This window comes from Syngnathus floridae, chromosome 20 (genome assembly GCF_059516105.1).
Source record: "Syngnathus floridae isolate MCC-2025c chromosome 20, RoL_Sflo_1.0, whole genome shotgun sequence".
Classification (NCBI taxonomy): Eukaryota; Metazoa; Chordata; class Actinopteri; order Syngnathiformes; family Syngnathidae; genus Syngnathus; species Syngnathus floridae.
The window spans coordinates 1,021,864-1,037,084 of record NC_142432.1 but is presented as its reverse complement, the minus strand read 5'-3'; the positions used below and the strand labels follow the sequence as shown (position 1 = coordinate 1,037,084).

The window sequence follows — 15,221 nt, the reverse complement described above, 5'->3', positions numbered from 1 at the left end:
GAACATTCCTTGCAAATTATGATGCAGAGGGACATATAGGATTTGCTTGTTATGTTGATGCTAACTGTTGCAATTTGACTGAATGGGGGGGGGCAGAATTTTTCCAGCTCGCTTTGAAAATATACAATTCAAAGTGATAGAAATAAAACTTGCAAATTCATTTCAAATGTTTATTTATTCACTTTTATTTATGCTGAATAATGTGAACCGCCTTTTTGTACGTATTTAAAAATGCAACAACACAGATATTTGTGTCAAATTATTTTAATCCAAACTGCAAATTAGCTTTGGAAATGAATACCGCATTTAAAAAGCCTATCTTTTCAATTTCCCCTTTTAATATTTTTAATTGCCCCCTCCAGATTTATGAATAAACAAGGCAACAAGGTGCACACTGGTTTCACAGTGAATGTGAGCTGGTCCTGACATTGTCTATTTATTTTTGGTGCTTCTTCAACTCCCAACAGTGGGCTGCAGTGAAAGCCTTGTTTGTTTTTATCCTTTGGCAATGGTCAATCATTTAATCTCTTTAATAGACCCAAATCAAAACTAATGGTGCATGTAACAACTCTCTGAGTAAACAATGTGGACAGTAGGGCACTTAGTGATTTTTTCCTTGACTGAATGTGACAGTTTAATACATTTTGAGATGAGCAAGGTATAAACTCTTTAGCCCAAACAATGCCTCTTGTCACTCTCTATGTTGCTGATTTTGTTTTGCCACTACTACTCTCTTCATAAATTCATTTATGCACATATATTTACCATTTTAGCATACATTTCTAATGCAATAGCCAAGGGAGAATTTAGGACCAATTTATGGTCAAGAAGTTAAGAGAAAAAAACATTGCTTTTTCTATAGTTCACCACTGTAAAGTAAATATTCTTATAAAAATATTGGGTGGGCTTTAATGAGACTAGTTATATTAGTAGGCCAATCATAAAGTAAATGTCTATGTGAATGCATGCGAATATTTAAAAACTAAATATACAATGTAAAAAATGTAAATAGGAAAATGCGTTTGTGTTTTCTTCACAGAGCAAGACTGACATCTGCTGGGCAGATAGCCCACCTTCTTTTTTTTTTTCACTTCATTACTAAATTGACATTCACAACTGAATAAATAATTAAATACATCTTTCCAAAAGTATTATAGCTTTACTCTAATTATCTGTAAGCGATACTAAAACGTATGTATCATGAGTTTGTAAAATAGGAATGCACCAAGTCCGCCCGAATGGCGCACCCCTATTTTTGTGACTTGGTTTGATCCACATTGTTGAACTCGGAAGTAGTAGTATGTTTTGTTTACCACAGTCAGCTGACTTCTATTCCCATGACTGCAATCAACCAGAAACCATCTGAGATTTCACATACGATGCAAAATTGAATGTACATTACACATTCAGGCATACGCATAGATTACGTTTGTTATAGTTACGCTCCAGTTTGCCTGTAGCTTCCAGCTCATCATCTTGCTTGTGTTTGAAGCAGTTTGAAGGGAGCATGTCGAGCTAGCTAGAGGAAATCAAAATGAGACTTCACCCCAGGAGAGCATCTGTTTATCTGTAAACATGGACAAAATTATTAAAGGTGAGTGCAACTGGACCGTCAAGTCGTGCTTAATGTGTATGTATTATTAAAAAAGGGTATTATAATATTTCTAGTTATGAATTTCTCTTCCAACTGACTGAAGTGGAATAGGGGTAGAATTAATTTAGTTGTTGGACCCCAGCTCCATTTTGTAAGATCTGTTTTGGCTCTTTTTATGTACATTTTAATGTGTATGATCACTTAATTAAAAAAAAAACTATTCAATGCATTCCTAATGCTGTTTTTAATTGTGGATTGATTGAACATATTAAATGGACATGTTTTCTTTGTTGCATCTGCAGATGTTGGTGATATCCAGTCTCGGCTGCTTGACCACAGGCCTGTTATTAATGCAGAGATTCGTTACTTTGTCAAAGAATTTGAGGTATAAAAGATATAACACAAACACATTATGATATGCCTGATTTGGTTTAACTTATGATAATTGCCAAAACACTTACATTTACCAGTATGTGGCCGACGCCACGTCTCTGAATGGAATGAACCACCCTATACATTGTTGCTAAATCGTCCTTTTGTGCCAAAGATTTTCATATTATTCCCCCTTTCCCAGGAAAAAAGGGCTCACAGGGAGAGCCGACTACTGGAGAGCATGAGTAAAGTGGTGCAAGAAGCAAATGAGGAAGTGCTACCCTCAGATTTGGAAGGTGTGAAGCAGCAGCTCTCCAATATCATTGCTCGACGTAAGTATTGGCCCCCGCAGTTCCGCTGGCGCAAAGAGCAAAACTAGCTTGAAGAAGGAATTTCCACATGGATTCAGTTTGAATTGCAAATATAATGTCACATTTTGATGACCACTTTTGCTTGCTTGTCACAGTGAATGCTGCTAATCACATGGCCGAAAGAGTCCAGCAGAGGGAGCTAGAAACACACCAGGTATAGAAATATGGCAACACTAGCACACTGCTTACTTCACAACCAACATCATACAACATCATTTTGATATCCTTTGATCATTTTGTTGATGCATATTTCCTTCCAGAGCGGTCAGCTGCAGGAAAACATAGAGCGTCTGAAAGATGAGTGGGCAGACTTTGTAAAAGAGCAGCAGCGACTGAAAGAAGAGGTGAGCCAAGAGCATGCCGAGGCTGTCAGACAGCTCAGCACTCGGTACAGTGAGAAGAAGAAGGAGCTGGATCAGTTGCTGGCAGATGTTTAGTGATTGTGTGCCAGTATGGATACAAGTGTGTGGTTAGAAAAGCTACAAGAATTAGCTCATGTGCTGCTTTTCCCCAAAAATTCATATTGTACATAAACATAGCAAGAGAAAAAGCACAATAAGGAAAATGTCGGCAATATGTCACTTTTAAACATGAAAACAAATATTTTGCCAGGTTATAAGATTCCCTGCCTGGAAAGCAGTGATGTATCATTTTTATAAAGGAAAGCATCATCAATCATCAATATCATCAATACGCCTAGCAGGTGTGTTTAAAGCACAGGTCAAGTGTTCAAGAAGTAAGTGCAAAGAGAACTTTGGTTTCCAGAATAAATCACCAGCGCGCCCGTGTTTGGAACATTTGACCTTTGACTTTGTCTTCAAGTAAAGCCACTGTCTGCTTGAATGATCAGTAACAGCTGCTTGGCCACATCAAAAACAATGGCACATATCCACACTATTTGTACTGCTGCTTTCACCCAATAACATCATCATGTGACACAAGTTGTTCATCTGCTTCCAATTTCCTTCTAGCTCTAATGTTTCCATGCACATGAGAAGGATTACGTGTGTACTTTTCAGTCATTGTCAATGTCAAATGAAACATTCAATAAATAAAACAAAATGCCTAAAAGCTGAAATTTTACATTCTTATTGAATTATTTTGTTCATATAAATCGAAGTGCATGATTTTGTCAATAATTAGCACTCTCGCCACTAGAGGGCGGAATTACACTATTAATTTGTTTATTGAAAGAGCGGTGCGTTTGACCAGGGGTGTGTACACTTTTCATACCTGTTGTACTACTTGATTCTGGAAGTGGTCTTTAGGTTTTTGTCACAGGAGATTTTGAGTGAGAAAAAAAATGTCTCAGGTACCTTTTTTTCTTTCCATTTGGTTCCCAGCAACTTCATCTCCTTCAGCTCTCATGCAAGGGCACACTTCATTTCCTCTGCTTGCATTCACCGGTGTCAAAGTAAGATTCGAGATGGCGAGTGCCAAAGCAGAACGTGGTGGTCGCCATGTCATAAATCAGAGCGGGCGGGCAGAGCTTTGCCAGCAGATGTTTGCAGGAAAGGAAAAGGGCCGGGCCAGCACCAATTTGCCTTGTCCATATTTAACGTGCATGAGTTCACGTGTGCACCTTCTCGTGTTAGTGACACGGCGCAGCTGTCCAACATGGAGACAGCTCATCATCGGCTAATAAGGAGTGACAAGACGGAAACATGGTCAGCCTCTGCCAGCGAGGCACCTTTTCATCTGCCCTTGTTTATTTTTTGGTTTGGCTGCAAAGAAAGAAAAACAGAGCCTGTGAAAAGTCGGCGACCAGGGTAGGGCCTCTTTTCAAGCCTGACGTGAGAATGCTCAACACTCATCAAGACTCAGCAGGATGTTGTCAGATTGAGAAATGTATTCCAGTACTTTATTCATTACAAGCAAATATTAACACGCATCGAGTAGCTGTTGAACTTTCAGAAACATCAGCAAACCTCATCGTTCTGTCCAATTAGAACCCACCAAATAAAAATGTTCCCAAGATCCCGAGCATGCCATCGACGTTGAGGTGAAAGTAACCATTCCTTCGTCTTTACGGCTGCAATTATAGAACGCTAATAAAATGCCAGCAGGGTGAAATTTGAACTTGAAGAAACAAATAAAAATCGGCACAAGCCCCCTACTCCCGTACTCTGATTTCTCTGCGGCCGGAACACCTTTCACTCGGGTCTAGGGATGAGAAAAAGCAGGTCTTGGTCAAACAATTTAAGCGTGTTTTGCTGGAACAATGGGACTTGGGCTATTCATTGACTCTGGCTTTCCTGGCAGCTTTTGAGAATTCCCAGCCTTTTTTTTTTTCTTCTTTCTATTGTGCTACAAGATGGGCCCCTGTGTTACTCAATTACAGCGTGTCCAAAATGAAAATGCCAGCGAACAAAAGCACCGTGCTTCCAAGTTAATAACGCTGCACAACAACACCCCAGGGGGCCTTGATACGTCCTAGGTGGATGCTAATGCAGGTGCTGAAATGAATTCTTGGGCTAAAGTGAATGTTCACCCCTAAATAGGAAAAGTGGTGCTCTCCAAGCTGCAGTAAAACTAATTAAGGAATTGATATTTTTCCAAGGGAACTCGCAGGCAGGCGTACTGGACAGTCTCACCTTAGCCTGGGTGGCATATAAAAGCAATAATTGCCAAGAAACAGATCTCAAATGAAACTTTTTATTTTTGCCCAACCTCACTTTCAAGAAAGGTGTCAAACTCAAGGCCCGGGGGAGCAGATACAGCCCACCACATTATTTTATGTGGCCCGCCAAGACAAATTCTGCACTGACTGTGTCATGACTAAAATTACAAATAGTCTTCACTTTTTAAAAATGGAGGTATTGCTAACAATTTGTATTACCATTCATCTTTTTAAACTATTTAAACTGTCATTATGGCCCTCCGAGGGAAACTATGATGCGAGCCGTGACAAAAAAGAATTTGACACCCCTGCTGAGTCTAAATTGACATTGCTGTTGCGGTATACTTGATATGTCAAAAAAGGTAGCAGGTTCCCAGCACCTGCCGCCAAGTCAAAGCCATTACACGGCTTAATGGCTTGCGTGGACACACCTTGGCTCGCTCTCTGACTGCTTCTGCACATGCTCCGGCCGAGGTGCAGACTGCACTCAGTCACCCGCACACTCGCTGTAAGATTTCCTACCAATCGGATCTGACATAGGTTTTGTGGCATGTGATCCTTCGGGTGGACTTGCTTTAGAATGGAGACACCTGTTAGAGATAGAAACTCACTTTCATGAAACATGCACACACACACACAACATTAGACATTAAACAGAAGCATTGTGTTGTTCACTTGTGCATCATCAAGTCAATGTCATTTGGGGAGTTAAGAAATGTATCTCAGAAAAAGCGCAAACATCTGTTTTGCAATTCCGAAACGCGGGTCGGATCCGACAGGGATCCGACAGGGAGTGACACGCAGACAGGACTTAAATACACCACAGGTAACGAGAGGCAGGTGACTGTGATTCGTACGTAGATTGAGAGTAGACACAGGAAGGGAGGGGCGAGCACACAGACAGAAACAATATAGACACCATCGGGGACGAGTCGTGACAGTGACAGCATTGTATAAACAAACATTGACGCAAGCAATTAATGCAGGAATACTTTCTTTCTTTTTTTATATCCTGCTATACACTGTACAGTATGCATCAGTACTTTTTGGATTAGCTATCTTACCCAATTTGGGTTAGTTTTGCCTCATAGTTTGAAGCATGTAGGCCTCAAGACAAAAAAATAAAACGGTATGACATTTTTGCGAGCTGACTATAAATCCAATTCAATGATTCAGAATGATTCAGTGTGACTTTGTTCGATAAGCCAGCAAGCGAACATGTGTCTGTCTCTGTTTGCCCGACTTCATTCCTGTCCTAGTTTGGCAGGTATATCCTGATGACTTCCCCAGCAGGAAGTCAGTGGGCCTTTTAAAATGAGCAATATAATGGCTCGCATTCAGGTGACATGTTTTGATGTCTTCTTACATTCTGGGCTTTTTTGTTGTTTTGGGCTACATAGACCACCCAAGTCAGCAGATTTACAATTGCAGACAACTTTATTACAATCACGAATAAGAGCAATTGTGTATTTCTTGTGTCAGTGCATTTTCAGTTGAAAGAACCTTGATGACCTGCAGAATTCTTCTTTTGGTGTCAAAGGCAATCTCCAATGCTGTTCCTGTCACTCTGTCAAACCACGTAGCTTTATTTGTCTTTGTGGATGTGGAGTATTGGCACCAATTGCCGTCAACCCATTTGACCCCACATCCACTGTGAGCAACTTTGAACACATCCTTCCCTTCTGCTTTTCTTTCCTCTCCAAAATCACATTTACACCCACGCTGGCACTTTGTGTCATTCTATCTCACACCTTAGACCACCTCCACATTTTTTTTTCTTCTTTATTCTCCCCTCGCCTTACTTCCTTTCACCCACTTGGTCAGATGGGAAAAAAAACAACATGGAATGCGTTCCAGTTTCCATCCTTTCATGTTTTGAGTGCAATGATGTGGGAGAACCCTTTCCCATTGCCAGCGCAGGTGTCTACTGCTCTAGTGACTCATCTGAAAAGGACATTGGTTCCCCTCTGTTGGTCATATCATCATATCCTGTGTCCCGGATATGATATTGTCATGTGGGCCTAATGGAAAATCATCTGGCTTTGGAGCGCAGTCAAGGGAGGAGGATGCTGAGAGCTTTATTGGAAAGAATTGAAAGTACAGAGTGATTCCCCGCTGTTTTGACACACAAACCCAATGTGCCTTTCTCACGCTTTGGATTAATTAATCAATCACGGTTATCTCTTTATTCCTTCCTCTTATCAAGATATAATCAAGACAATTTTGCAACAAATGCAAATAATATACTGCGCAGGAAAGTGTTGCTGCAGCCATTTGAGACGTTGATAGAATCATGCAATAAAATATCATGTACTTCCCTTGTTAGTTTTCACAGTTTGCCACCTGCCAGTTCATACAAAATGTCCACTGACTGCACACAATCTGGAAAATAATCAGACTGTCATCCGGCCCCCATGCTCCATTAATCTTCCCTCCTCTTATTAAAGTATGGCAGCAGCAGGCCTGGCAAGGTGGCGTCCCATCAACAATGGGTAACCAAGAGACAGCCACAAGTATGTGGCCTCCACTTCACACAAATGGGAAAAGTGGCAGTAGCAATTTCGACACTTAATGACACGTTGAGATGTGTGCTCATGGGATCGCCATGGAAACAATCGAGTCAGTCCAGCTGCAAGAAGCAGACCTCTTTGGAGTTAGCTATCATATTTCACCATCAATTAACAGGAATGTGTTTGACTTCAGAAACTATTGCAAAATTTGGAGAAAGTGGCAGGACGTGGGAGACATCAGCCCATGTCAAATCCAGTCCAAGATGCAGGAACTCAAATAAACGTCGGCTTGTGCTTCACATCTGCACACTTGACTCAATCAGGGTAGAAATATGATCAAATGGGAATCAGTCATAACACTCCAGATAAATGTAGTCCTTCTGTGTACTTTAATCAGAAGCACTCCAAATGAATGTTGACCAAAACGTTCCTATTTTTGCGAAGGTTGGTCACATTCATCTTTGCGCAACGTGATCCATCCAGCTACTTCTAACCAGACGAGCAGGAAAAGCAGCGCAAACGCCTACAGGCTTGCACAAATTGCGTGGATGGAGAAGCTTCATAGGAGCGCGTGCGCGTGCACATCTGCATACCTTGAATCGGATTTGGAAAGCGCAGCGTGAACGCGCTTTCTCCATTGCAACCGGCGAAGCCGCAGCGACCGGGCACACACTCATCATGGCATCCGCAATGAATTGCACTCCATTTCTCCTAGTTTTTATTTCTTCCTTCTTGTTTTCTTGTGTATTTTGCGATGAAAACGACACAACCGACCCAGCAGTGGAGCACGCCAAGCATACGTACACGGTGGAAATGTTCAACGAGGCAGTTCCAACCGCACCGCACTTTGTCATGTTTTACGCCCCGTGGTAAGTTGTCCGTCCGTCCGTCCTTGTCGCTTACTTGATTTAACGCAATGCCTTGCAAAATCGATGCACTAACATTTAAGAGTTAGCGAGCTAGTTAGCATAGGCGCTAGTCGTCACTTGGATTTTGTTGCTCAGTTAGAGCTTGGTTGCACATTTAGTACAATTTGACATGAAATAACGCAGTAATAAGCTTGTAATAAGTTTGCCAGAAACCATTGCATTCCTCGTTTGAGACAATAGCGGAAGACTTGTGTGTTTTTTTCTAAGACTACGTAAATGACGTAGCTTAATGTTGTGAGTCGGGATGCTCACTGAGCTGACGTGGCACAAGCAGACTACGTATTGGTTGCCATCACCCATTATTAGGCTCATATTCATCATATGAATAATATTCCAATAATTGAGCAATATAAAAACAAATGTGAGAACTTTGAATTAAATCAAGTTTTGAATTCTTTGTCTGAAAAATGAAAACGGAATTAGAATATATCCCCACAGCACAGCAGTAATAACTGTCTGTACATGTTCTATGCAGGTGCGGCCATTGTCAGAAGCTGCAGCCGACATGGAACCAATTGGCAGATAAGTACAACAACATGGATAACACTCCGGCCTACGTGGTAAAAGTCGACTGTGTCCAGGACACCAGGTTTTGCTCCAAAGACCACAACATAAGAGGCTATCCCTCGTACGTATTGCTCTCCACATCTCATGTTGAAGTTCTTGAAGTCAAATTCCTGGGATCAACTTCATTCTTGCATTGTGTATTCTTTATTTGGATTTGATATTCAGCATTGAATAGCACATCCAAATTGAATAACCTTCATTTTGACATACCTTATTGAAGGATTGATTTCACTGCATTTACATCTCGCATGTTTGGGTTCTTCCTAGACTGGTGTTGTACAAGCCCGAACAGAAACCTATCAAGTACCAAGGACCGAGAACTCTGGAGCTTCTCGAGGAGTGGATGTTGAATACGCTCGAGATGGACCCTGCTGTAAGTGATGCCACATCATGTCAAGTGGTTGCGTTCAAATGGGGCTCTTCATGGAGCTCACTTGGCTCTCTCTCTCTTCTCCTGCTTCCTCCAGGAAATAGAAGCTGCGCAGGGGCAACCTGGAGTTCCCCCAGAGCCCAAAGATGGCATGTACGAACTCGCCGCTGCCAACTTTAAGGATCATGTTTCGAAAGGTGATGACAACTTTTCTGTCAGCAGGTGAAATGAATTGTACAACTTGCTGTTCAGGTTCCAACCAGCCAAAGCGGTCAATCTGGATCCTTGCCTTAATTGACTTAACTGACGTTTGAGTGCACAAGTCAATACGCCTCCATGAAGTCTCTACTGTTTGGGTTCTCAAGCAAAAATAAATGAGCCCAGAGAGCAGGATATGACATAGGCATTTTGAAGCCTGTGTTTATTGCTCCTCCCTTCACATGTTGGCAACAGAGGCGGAGCGCAGTCAATATTGTGTCATGATTACATTAAAGCGTGTGTCAATCAAGCAGCTCTAACCTCAATATAGAAAAGAATTGATTGTCCCTCCATTATATTCACGCGACTGTTATTTCGGGTTGCCTGATGATCGTTTCTTTTTTTTAGGTTTTCATTTTGTCAAGTTCTACGCTCCATGGTGTGGCCACTGCAAAGCCTTGGCTCCTACCTGGGAGCAGATGGCCTCCACCTTTGAGCATTCTGAGGAGGTCAAAATCGGAAAGGTGGGCCATTATTAGGACCATAGAAAAGCAATTGTTATTTTGTTAGTGGGAATTGTAATGCAAATGTTCTCGGGTTGTTCTTCAGCTGGACTGCACACAACACCATGAAACGTGTTTAGCGTTCAAAGTGCGGGGATATCCCACACTGCTCTTCTTCAAGGGAGGTGACAAGGTATGTTTCCAACTCACCACAGAAGCTTTTTTGAATTTGAAGGTTACGGCTGACGTGTGCTTCCCACTGCAGATCGAGATAACACCTTTCAAGGGAAAGAGAGACTATGACACCCTCAAAAGCTTTGTGGACGAGATGGTGATCGCTGCAAAGGCCAAACTCGAAGAAGCTGATGAAGACAAGGAGGAGCCTGAGAATGATGAAGAAAAACGAGACGTAGAGGAGACAAAAGAGGTCAAAGAAGAAGTCAAGGAAGAGGTAGAAGTCAAGGAAGAGCCTAAAGAGGTCGAAGTCGAGGAAGAAGTGGCCGAGGAGAAGGTGAGTCTGAGGAGGATCTTGATGGGAAGAAAATGTTTCAACTGTAAATTGAGTGCACAATTTGCTTTTGCTCGAATATCCCATACATGAGGCACAGGCCAATATCTCATTTCTATTTGCTTTGTTTGCAGTCCAACGTCCTCAAGCTGACAGAAGAAAACTTTGACGAGACCATCGCCAAAGGATTCACTTTTGTCAAATTCTTTGCACCATGGTAGGATTTAGTATGCTCAAAGGGGCAAGCAGATACAGAAGGCGACGTGTTCAGTTTGCGCCCGCTGGTTTCATCCGACGTTGGTCTTGTGCAGGTGCGGCCACTGTAAACATCTGGCTCCAGTGTGGGAGGATCTTTCCACTCAGGACTTTCCTGCTCAGACCAACGTCAAGATTGCCAAGGTGGATTGCACGGTGGAGCGCACGCTCTGCAATAAGTACTCCGTAAGTACGGATGACGCAATTCAAGTGTCACATTTTGAAGACGTGATAAGCCGTATCTTGAACGCGGCTATCAACTCTTCATTTGCTGTAATGAGGTCTGGAAACTGCAATGGCTATCAGGGTTTGTTTGCCTTTCTTAACAGAGCGGTTAATCTTTACCGAGGAAGTGCACGAATTCCCACTACGAGGTTTTGATTTCCTGTTTGTTGCCATGGCCCCTCCCTCCTCAGGTGCAAGGTTACCCTACCTTGATCATGTTCAGCGCCGGGATGCAGGGCGCCGAGTATAGTGGCCCGCGGGACCTGGAAAAGCTGCACGACTTTGTGAAGAAGCAGGTGAGGGATGAGCTGTAAGTGTCGGCGTCCATCCCTCGGAGCGGCAGCGGCGGCAGCAGCAGCAGCAGCAGCAGCAGCAGCAAGCTGTGTCCTGCACCGACCAAACCTTCCTCTCCTTTTCCTGTTGACAGAACAATTCTGGGTGGTTGGGTACGCGAATGTATTTCTCATTCTTGGGTCTTTGAAGCCACTTTTGGAAGTTTCTTATTTCCCGACATTGCCACTTTTTTTTTTTTATATAATACTTGGGATCAGTTATTGAAGTGCAAGCCATTATTTGATGTTGAGTGTTACCTCTGAGCCACACCAGTGCTTTTGTGACTTAACTCTCAGGGACAAAGCTCAGTGAGCTCGGGAGCTCCTCACAGGAGTCTGACCTAAAGACGTAGATACAAATCAGCTCCTCCGTGGTGCCCCAAAAGATCCATTTTTTTTTAAACCAGAATCTAGTTTCTGCTCCTTCTGTTGAACCCGAATGGTACTCGAAGGCTTTATGGACCTGCATAGAATGACAAGCCGCTAACGGTGTCGTTTTAAAATAGCCTTATTGTTTTTGTACTTGTCAAAGGAAGTGTTTCCTGTGGCCCAGTGGGGTCAAAGCACTGAATTAGTTCCTAAAAACGTCGAATACTCCATCGATAAATAAAAGCACTCCTTTAGCTCCACATGCTGAAACCGTTTGAGAAACTGTGTGTGAATGAGATGTGGTGCACATGTTGCTCCTTGACACCACTTCATGTGACAATGTAAAAGCAGGTAACACACATAAAGTACATTTTGCCAGTAAATCTTTATGGAAAGCACATGGTCTGAAGGAACTCCTTTTTTGTGTGTTATGCAGTCATGGCTTGTGCACTGCCCATGGATTTGTACAAAACTAGCCATGGCAACTTGTAACATAAAATTTCATAATAAAAGAACTGTCAAAGTAAATTCTTCTTTCTCCGTGTGTCTCTCTCGTAAGGTGTCCTTTATTTTTGTTTTTACTTTAAAAAAAAGTGCAATAAATAAACGGAATGTACAACTATTTACACAACAGTCTAAACATGATCACAAATGTAAACAGCAGCTTACCAGAGGTATATTTTGTGTTTGATGATTGGCTAGGCACATAAGGTATTGCGATTCTTAGTATTGCTATTAGAAGAGTTCCATTCAAATATATTGTCCAAAAGACTCCACAGTAACATGCTCAATTAAGACCAATTGAAAAAGAAACCACTTTCAAACGTGAGTGTCTTTTTGCACACTTTCGTGATGGCGTGTTGAGCGGATAAGGCCTTATTCTTCACTTGTTTGGACCAGAACATCCCTTTAGCCGCAACATGCATCATGTTGAACACAAATATTGACACTGAGGGGCTTTATTTGGAGGACGGTGCTGCTGCTGAAATAGCCTGTGGTTCAGTCCATTTTATATTTTGGGAGTGTAAATATCATTTGAAAGCAAATAAAAAAGGAACCAAAAAAAATGGATTTCACTGCAAATCATGGTTGATTTTTCCTTCGTTTAACACACTTTGGAAACATTTGACACTGTGACCTCGCATTAAAGACCCTGCAAAGTTTTTGGACAAATGTACAGCATTAAATTATATCTAATTGTATTCTATCTTTTTTGTTAATAGGCTGAAATGGCGTCAAACTTGCACATCCTGCATAAGGCTAGGCTTAGGGTTTCAAAGTAGGGTTTAAAGGTAGGGTTAGGCTTTCAAAGTAGTAGCTTGAAACCCTACTTTGAAAGCCTAACCCTAGCTTTAAACCCATGTTTGAAACCCTAAGCCTCGCTTTAAACCTTAATTTGAAACCCTAACTCTAGTATGAGACCCTACTATATATATATAGTATATATAAATGACTCTCTATGGCTTGTCACATTTATAAGACATTTATTTTCACTTTACAGGGACTTTAATGGCTTACTGATGTGTTGATGGGATAAATGAGTCTGTTTATCAATACTTACCCAGAACCTTTCCCTTTGCCGAGAATGGGATTATCTCCTGCAGGGACTTTGGCTGCCACTTGAACTCATACGCAAGAGCTGATAAGAATTTTACAGCCACTGGGAGAATGCTGGCCATTAATCCAGAATGAGGATAACAAATTCCAAAATGAGCATTTCCTAATGTCCTATGAAGGGTGAGTAAAAATCAAAGGGAGGGAGGGAGGGAGGGAGGGAGGGGCAGGCATGAAAGCAGCACTGGTCCAATCACAGTTTAGTTTTGCCCACTCACACCACAATCAGGATCACTTGGAGCATCACGGAGTCCCTTTAAATCCTTTTCCAAGCAACGTTTGTGTAAGCACTCAACCATCTTTCAGTGTTGAACACCTTGTGCAGGCCTGAGGAATACATGGCTGGTCAGCCCAAAGGAAAGGAAAGGCCAGCGGGTGTCAGTGGCAACCGCACGCTCGCACCACCATGTTCTTGTATTTCTTCAAAATGACGTTTGAGTTGTCGTCAAAGTAGAGCACAGAGATAGCGTGGAGCTTGGTGGGGGCGCAGCAGGGCTTCGGGACATTCTCGGGATTCATCAGGTGCACCTAAGAAAAATAAAAAAAGACTGGTTTATCAATGATACTAACTTTGGACATGAACGTGTCATACCAGAGTCTGTACGATGGCGTGGTTGGTGGCGTTCATGTGGGCATTGAGCGGGAAGGAGCACTCGCCGTCGCAATAGTTGGCGGCGTAGCCTTCGGGAGCGATGATCCAGTCCTGACACATATCAAAGCATTCTCGTTAAAAAAAAAAAAAGAAAAAAGCTGATGAACTATTGTTAAATAAAATAAAAATAAGTTAAATCATACAAATAAAGGGGTTGGTTTTGCTGTTGTTTGGTGCCGGGCATCTACTGCGTTTGCAAAGCCCATCCATTTGTCAGCGTTGTCTCAAAACAATCCCACTTTGGCTGGCGGGGTGGGAACGTAGTGAAAATGTGACCTCAAATCAATGTTTTTACCAAGCTTCCACGGAGCAATTTCGGCATGAATCTCTCAAGTTTGTCTCTCAGGAAAAGTCCTGTTCAAGCATTTTGGTCTGTAGACTCACTCAGGGAAGTAATACTTCTTGTCTCCTTCCTACTCTTTTCTGGCACATTCTCTGCACCTGAGTGTGTGTGTGTGTGTGACTTGATGTCAGTTCTGTGTTTCCAGGCAGCTTGTTTGAAAGATATGTTATTTTTGTTCTTCTCTGTCTGTCTCCACGTAAAACAAACACACGCATAGAGAAAGCCAGCTGTGTTCAATCTTTCACATCCGACCTCTTCAAGCTACTTAAGACCACTTTTATCGTACGGACCAATGTATGTTGTTCTGCTGGCCTTCGCTGAATGTGATTTTTTTTTTTTTTGGTCTTGTTCAGGGTCACGAGTGAGCTGAAGCTTGTCACATTTGAAGTCTGGCTCCATGGACAAAGTGAGTGGGAAATGAACGTGAGCTGCCAGCACAGATGCTTCTTGATTTTAGTTTGAAATGGATCATACCATGCATGACTGTGTTTGATTCCAGCAAATTTGGACATTTCACAGCATCCAAGGTTTTCAACGTTGACAATTTCATGGCACTGTACTTTATAAGGTCTTGTTGCATTCGGTCTAATTGATTAGAAGAGGAGTGTAAAGGTCTACGTGTGGGCTACCTGCCAACCCAGCTCTCGAAAGCTGACGTAGAGCTCGTGTTTTCTGCAGGCCGCCTTCTGATCGCTGCCATTGTAGTCTGAAAGAGAGGAAGAATGATATATGATGATGATGATTTCAAATGCTCTGTATTTTCATCATTTTAAACCTTTCCAATATCGTGCAATACACTTGGGTGTGGAAGCATGTGAGGGTGGAGACCAAAGCTCAGGCCCAAAAAGCTCATTCGTGTGCCACACATTCACATGCACCCGATTGAATT

At 42.2% G+C, this 15,221-nt stretch overlaps 3 protein-coding genes across 7 annotated transcripts in view; 2 read left to right on the top strand and 1 right to left on the bottom strand.

The window, feature by feature from the left end:
- The first annotated feature begins 1,303 nt into the window (after nucleotides 1–1,303).
- bloc1s5 (biogenesis of lysosomal organelles complex 1 subunit 5) lies at nucleotides 1,304–3,420 on the top strand. Its single transcript, XM_088362958.1, has 5 exons — nucleotides 1,304–1,594; nucleotides 1,897–1,979; nucleotides 2,169–2,298; nucleotides 2,433–2,491; nucleotides 2,598–3,420. The coding sequence occupies exons 1-5, from the start codon at nucleotides 1,576–1,578 to the stop codon at nucleotides 2,772–2,774; spliced, it is 468 nt and encodes a 155-aa protein (XP_088219084.1). The 5' UTR covers nucleotides 1,304–1,575; the 3' UTR covers nucleotides 2,775–3,420.
- Nucleotides 3,421–4,978: 1,558 nt separating this feature from the next.
- The window catches only part of bmp6 (bone morphogenetic protein 6), a 28,396-nt gene continuing 18,153 nt past the window's right edge, over nucleotides 4,979–15,221 (bottom strand). Inside the window, exons 5-9 of one of the 5 annotated variants that reach the window (XR_015854575.1) lie at nucleotides 14,962–15,038; nucleotides 13,930–14,040; nucleotides 13,740–13,865; nucleotides 8,061–13,664; nucleotides 4,979–5,567 (exon numbers count right to left, since the gene is read on the bottom strand). Coding sequence is in view for 2 of the 5 variants with exons in the window: in XM_088362948.1 (XP_088219074.1) it covers nucleotides 13,629–13,664; nucleotides 13,740–13,865; nucleotides 13,930–14,040; nucleotides 14,962–15,038 (350 nt within the window). In the remaining 3 variants the exon portion in view is untranslated. Of the gene's footprint in view, nucleotides 13,866–13,929; nucleotides 14,041–14,961; nucleotides 15,039–15,221 lie in introns of all 5 variants that reach the window. The other 4 variants (XR_015854577.1, XR_015854576.1, XM_088362948.1 and 1 more) reach the window with 4 other exon arrangements.
- Nucleotides 8,011–12,251, top strand: txndc5 (thioredoxin domain containing 5). The gene is made up of 10 exons (XM_088362947.1): nucleotides 8,011–8,336; nucleotides 8,872–9,024; nucleotides 9,231–9,336; nucleotides 9,431–9,530; nucleotides 9,940–10,055; nucleotides 10,141–10,227; nucleotides 10,300–10,545; nucleotides 10,677–10,759; nucleotides 10,854–10,983; nucleotides 11,214–12,251. The coding sequence occupies exons 1-10, from the start codon at nucleotides 8,146–8,148 to the stop codon at nucleotides 11,334–11,336; spliced, it is 1,335 nt and encodes a 444-aa protein (XP_088219073.1). The 5' UTR covers nucleotides 8,011–8,145; the 3' UTR covers nucleotides 11,337–12,251.

Bases quoted from the DNA above. Each gene is read 5' to 3' on its own strand.
- bloc1s5 (XM_088362958.1), top strand. The intron at 2,299-2,432 runs GTAAGTATTGGC...TGCTTGTCACAG, and splicing joins CTCCAATATCATTGCTCGAC to TGAATGCTGCTAATCACATG. The intron at 2,492-2,597 runs GTATAGAAATAT...ATTTCCTTCCAG, and splicing joins GGGAGCTAGAAACACACCAG to AGCGGTCAGCTGCAGGAAAA.
- txndc5 (XM_088362947.1), top strand. From the start codon at position 8,146: ATGGCATCCGCAATGAATTGCACTCCATTTCTCCTAGTTTTTATTTCT. The intron at 10,056-10,140 runs GTGGGCCATTAT...GTTGTTCTTCAG, and splicing joins AGGAGGTCAAAATCGGAAAG to CTGGACTGCACACAACACCA. The intron at 10,984-11,213 runs GTAAGTACGGAT...CTCCCTCCTCAG, and splicing joins CGCTCTGCAATAAGTACTCC to GTGCAAGGTTACCCTACCTT.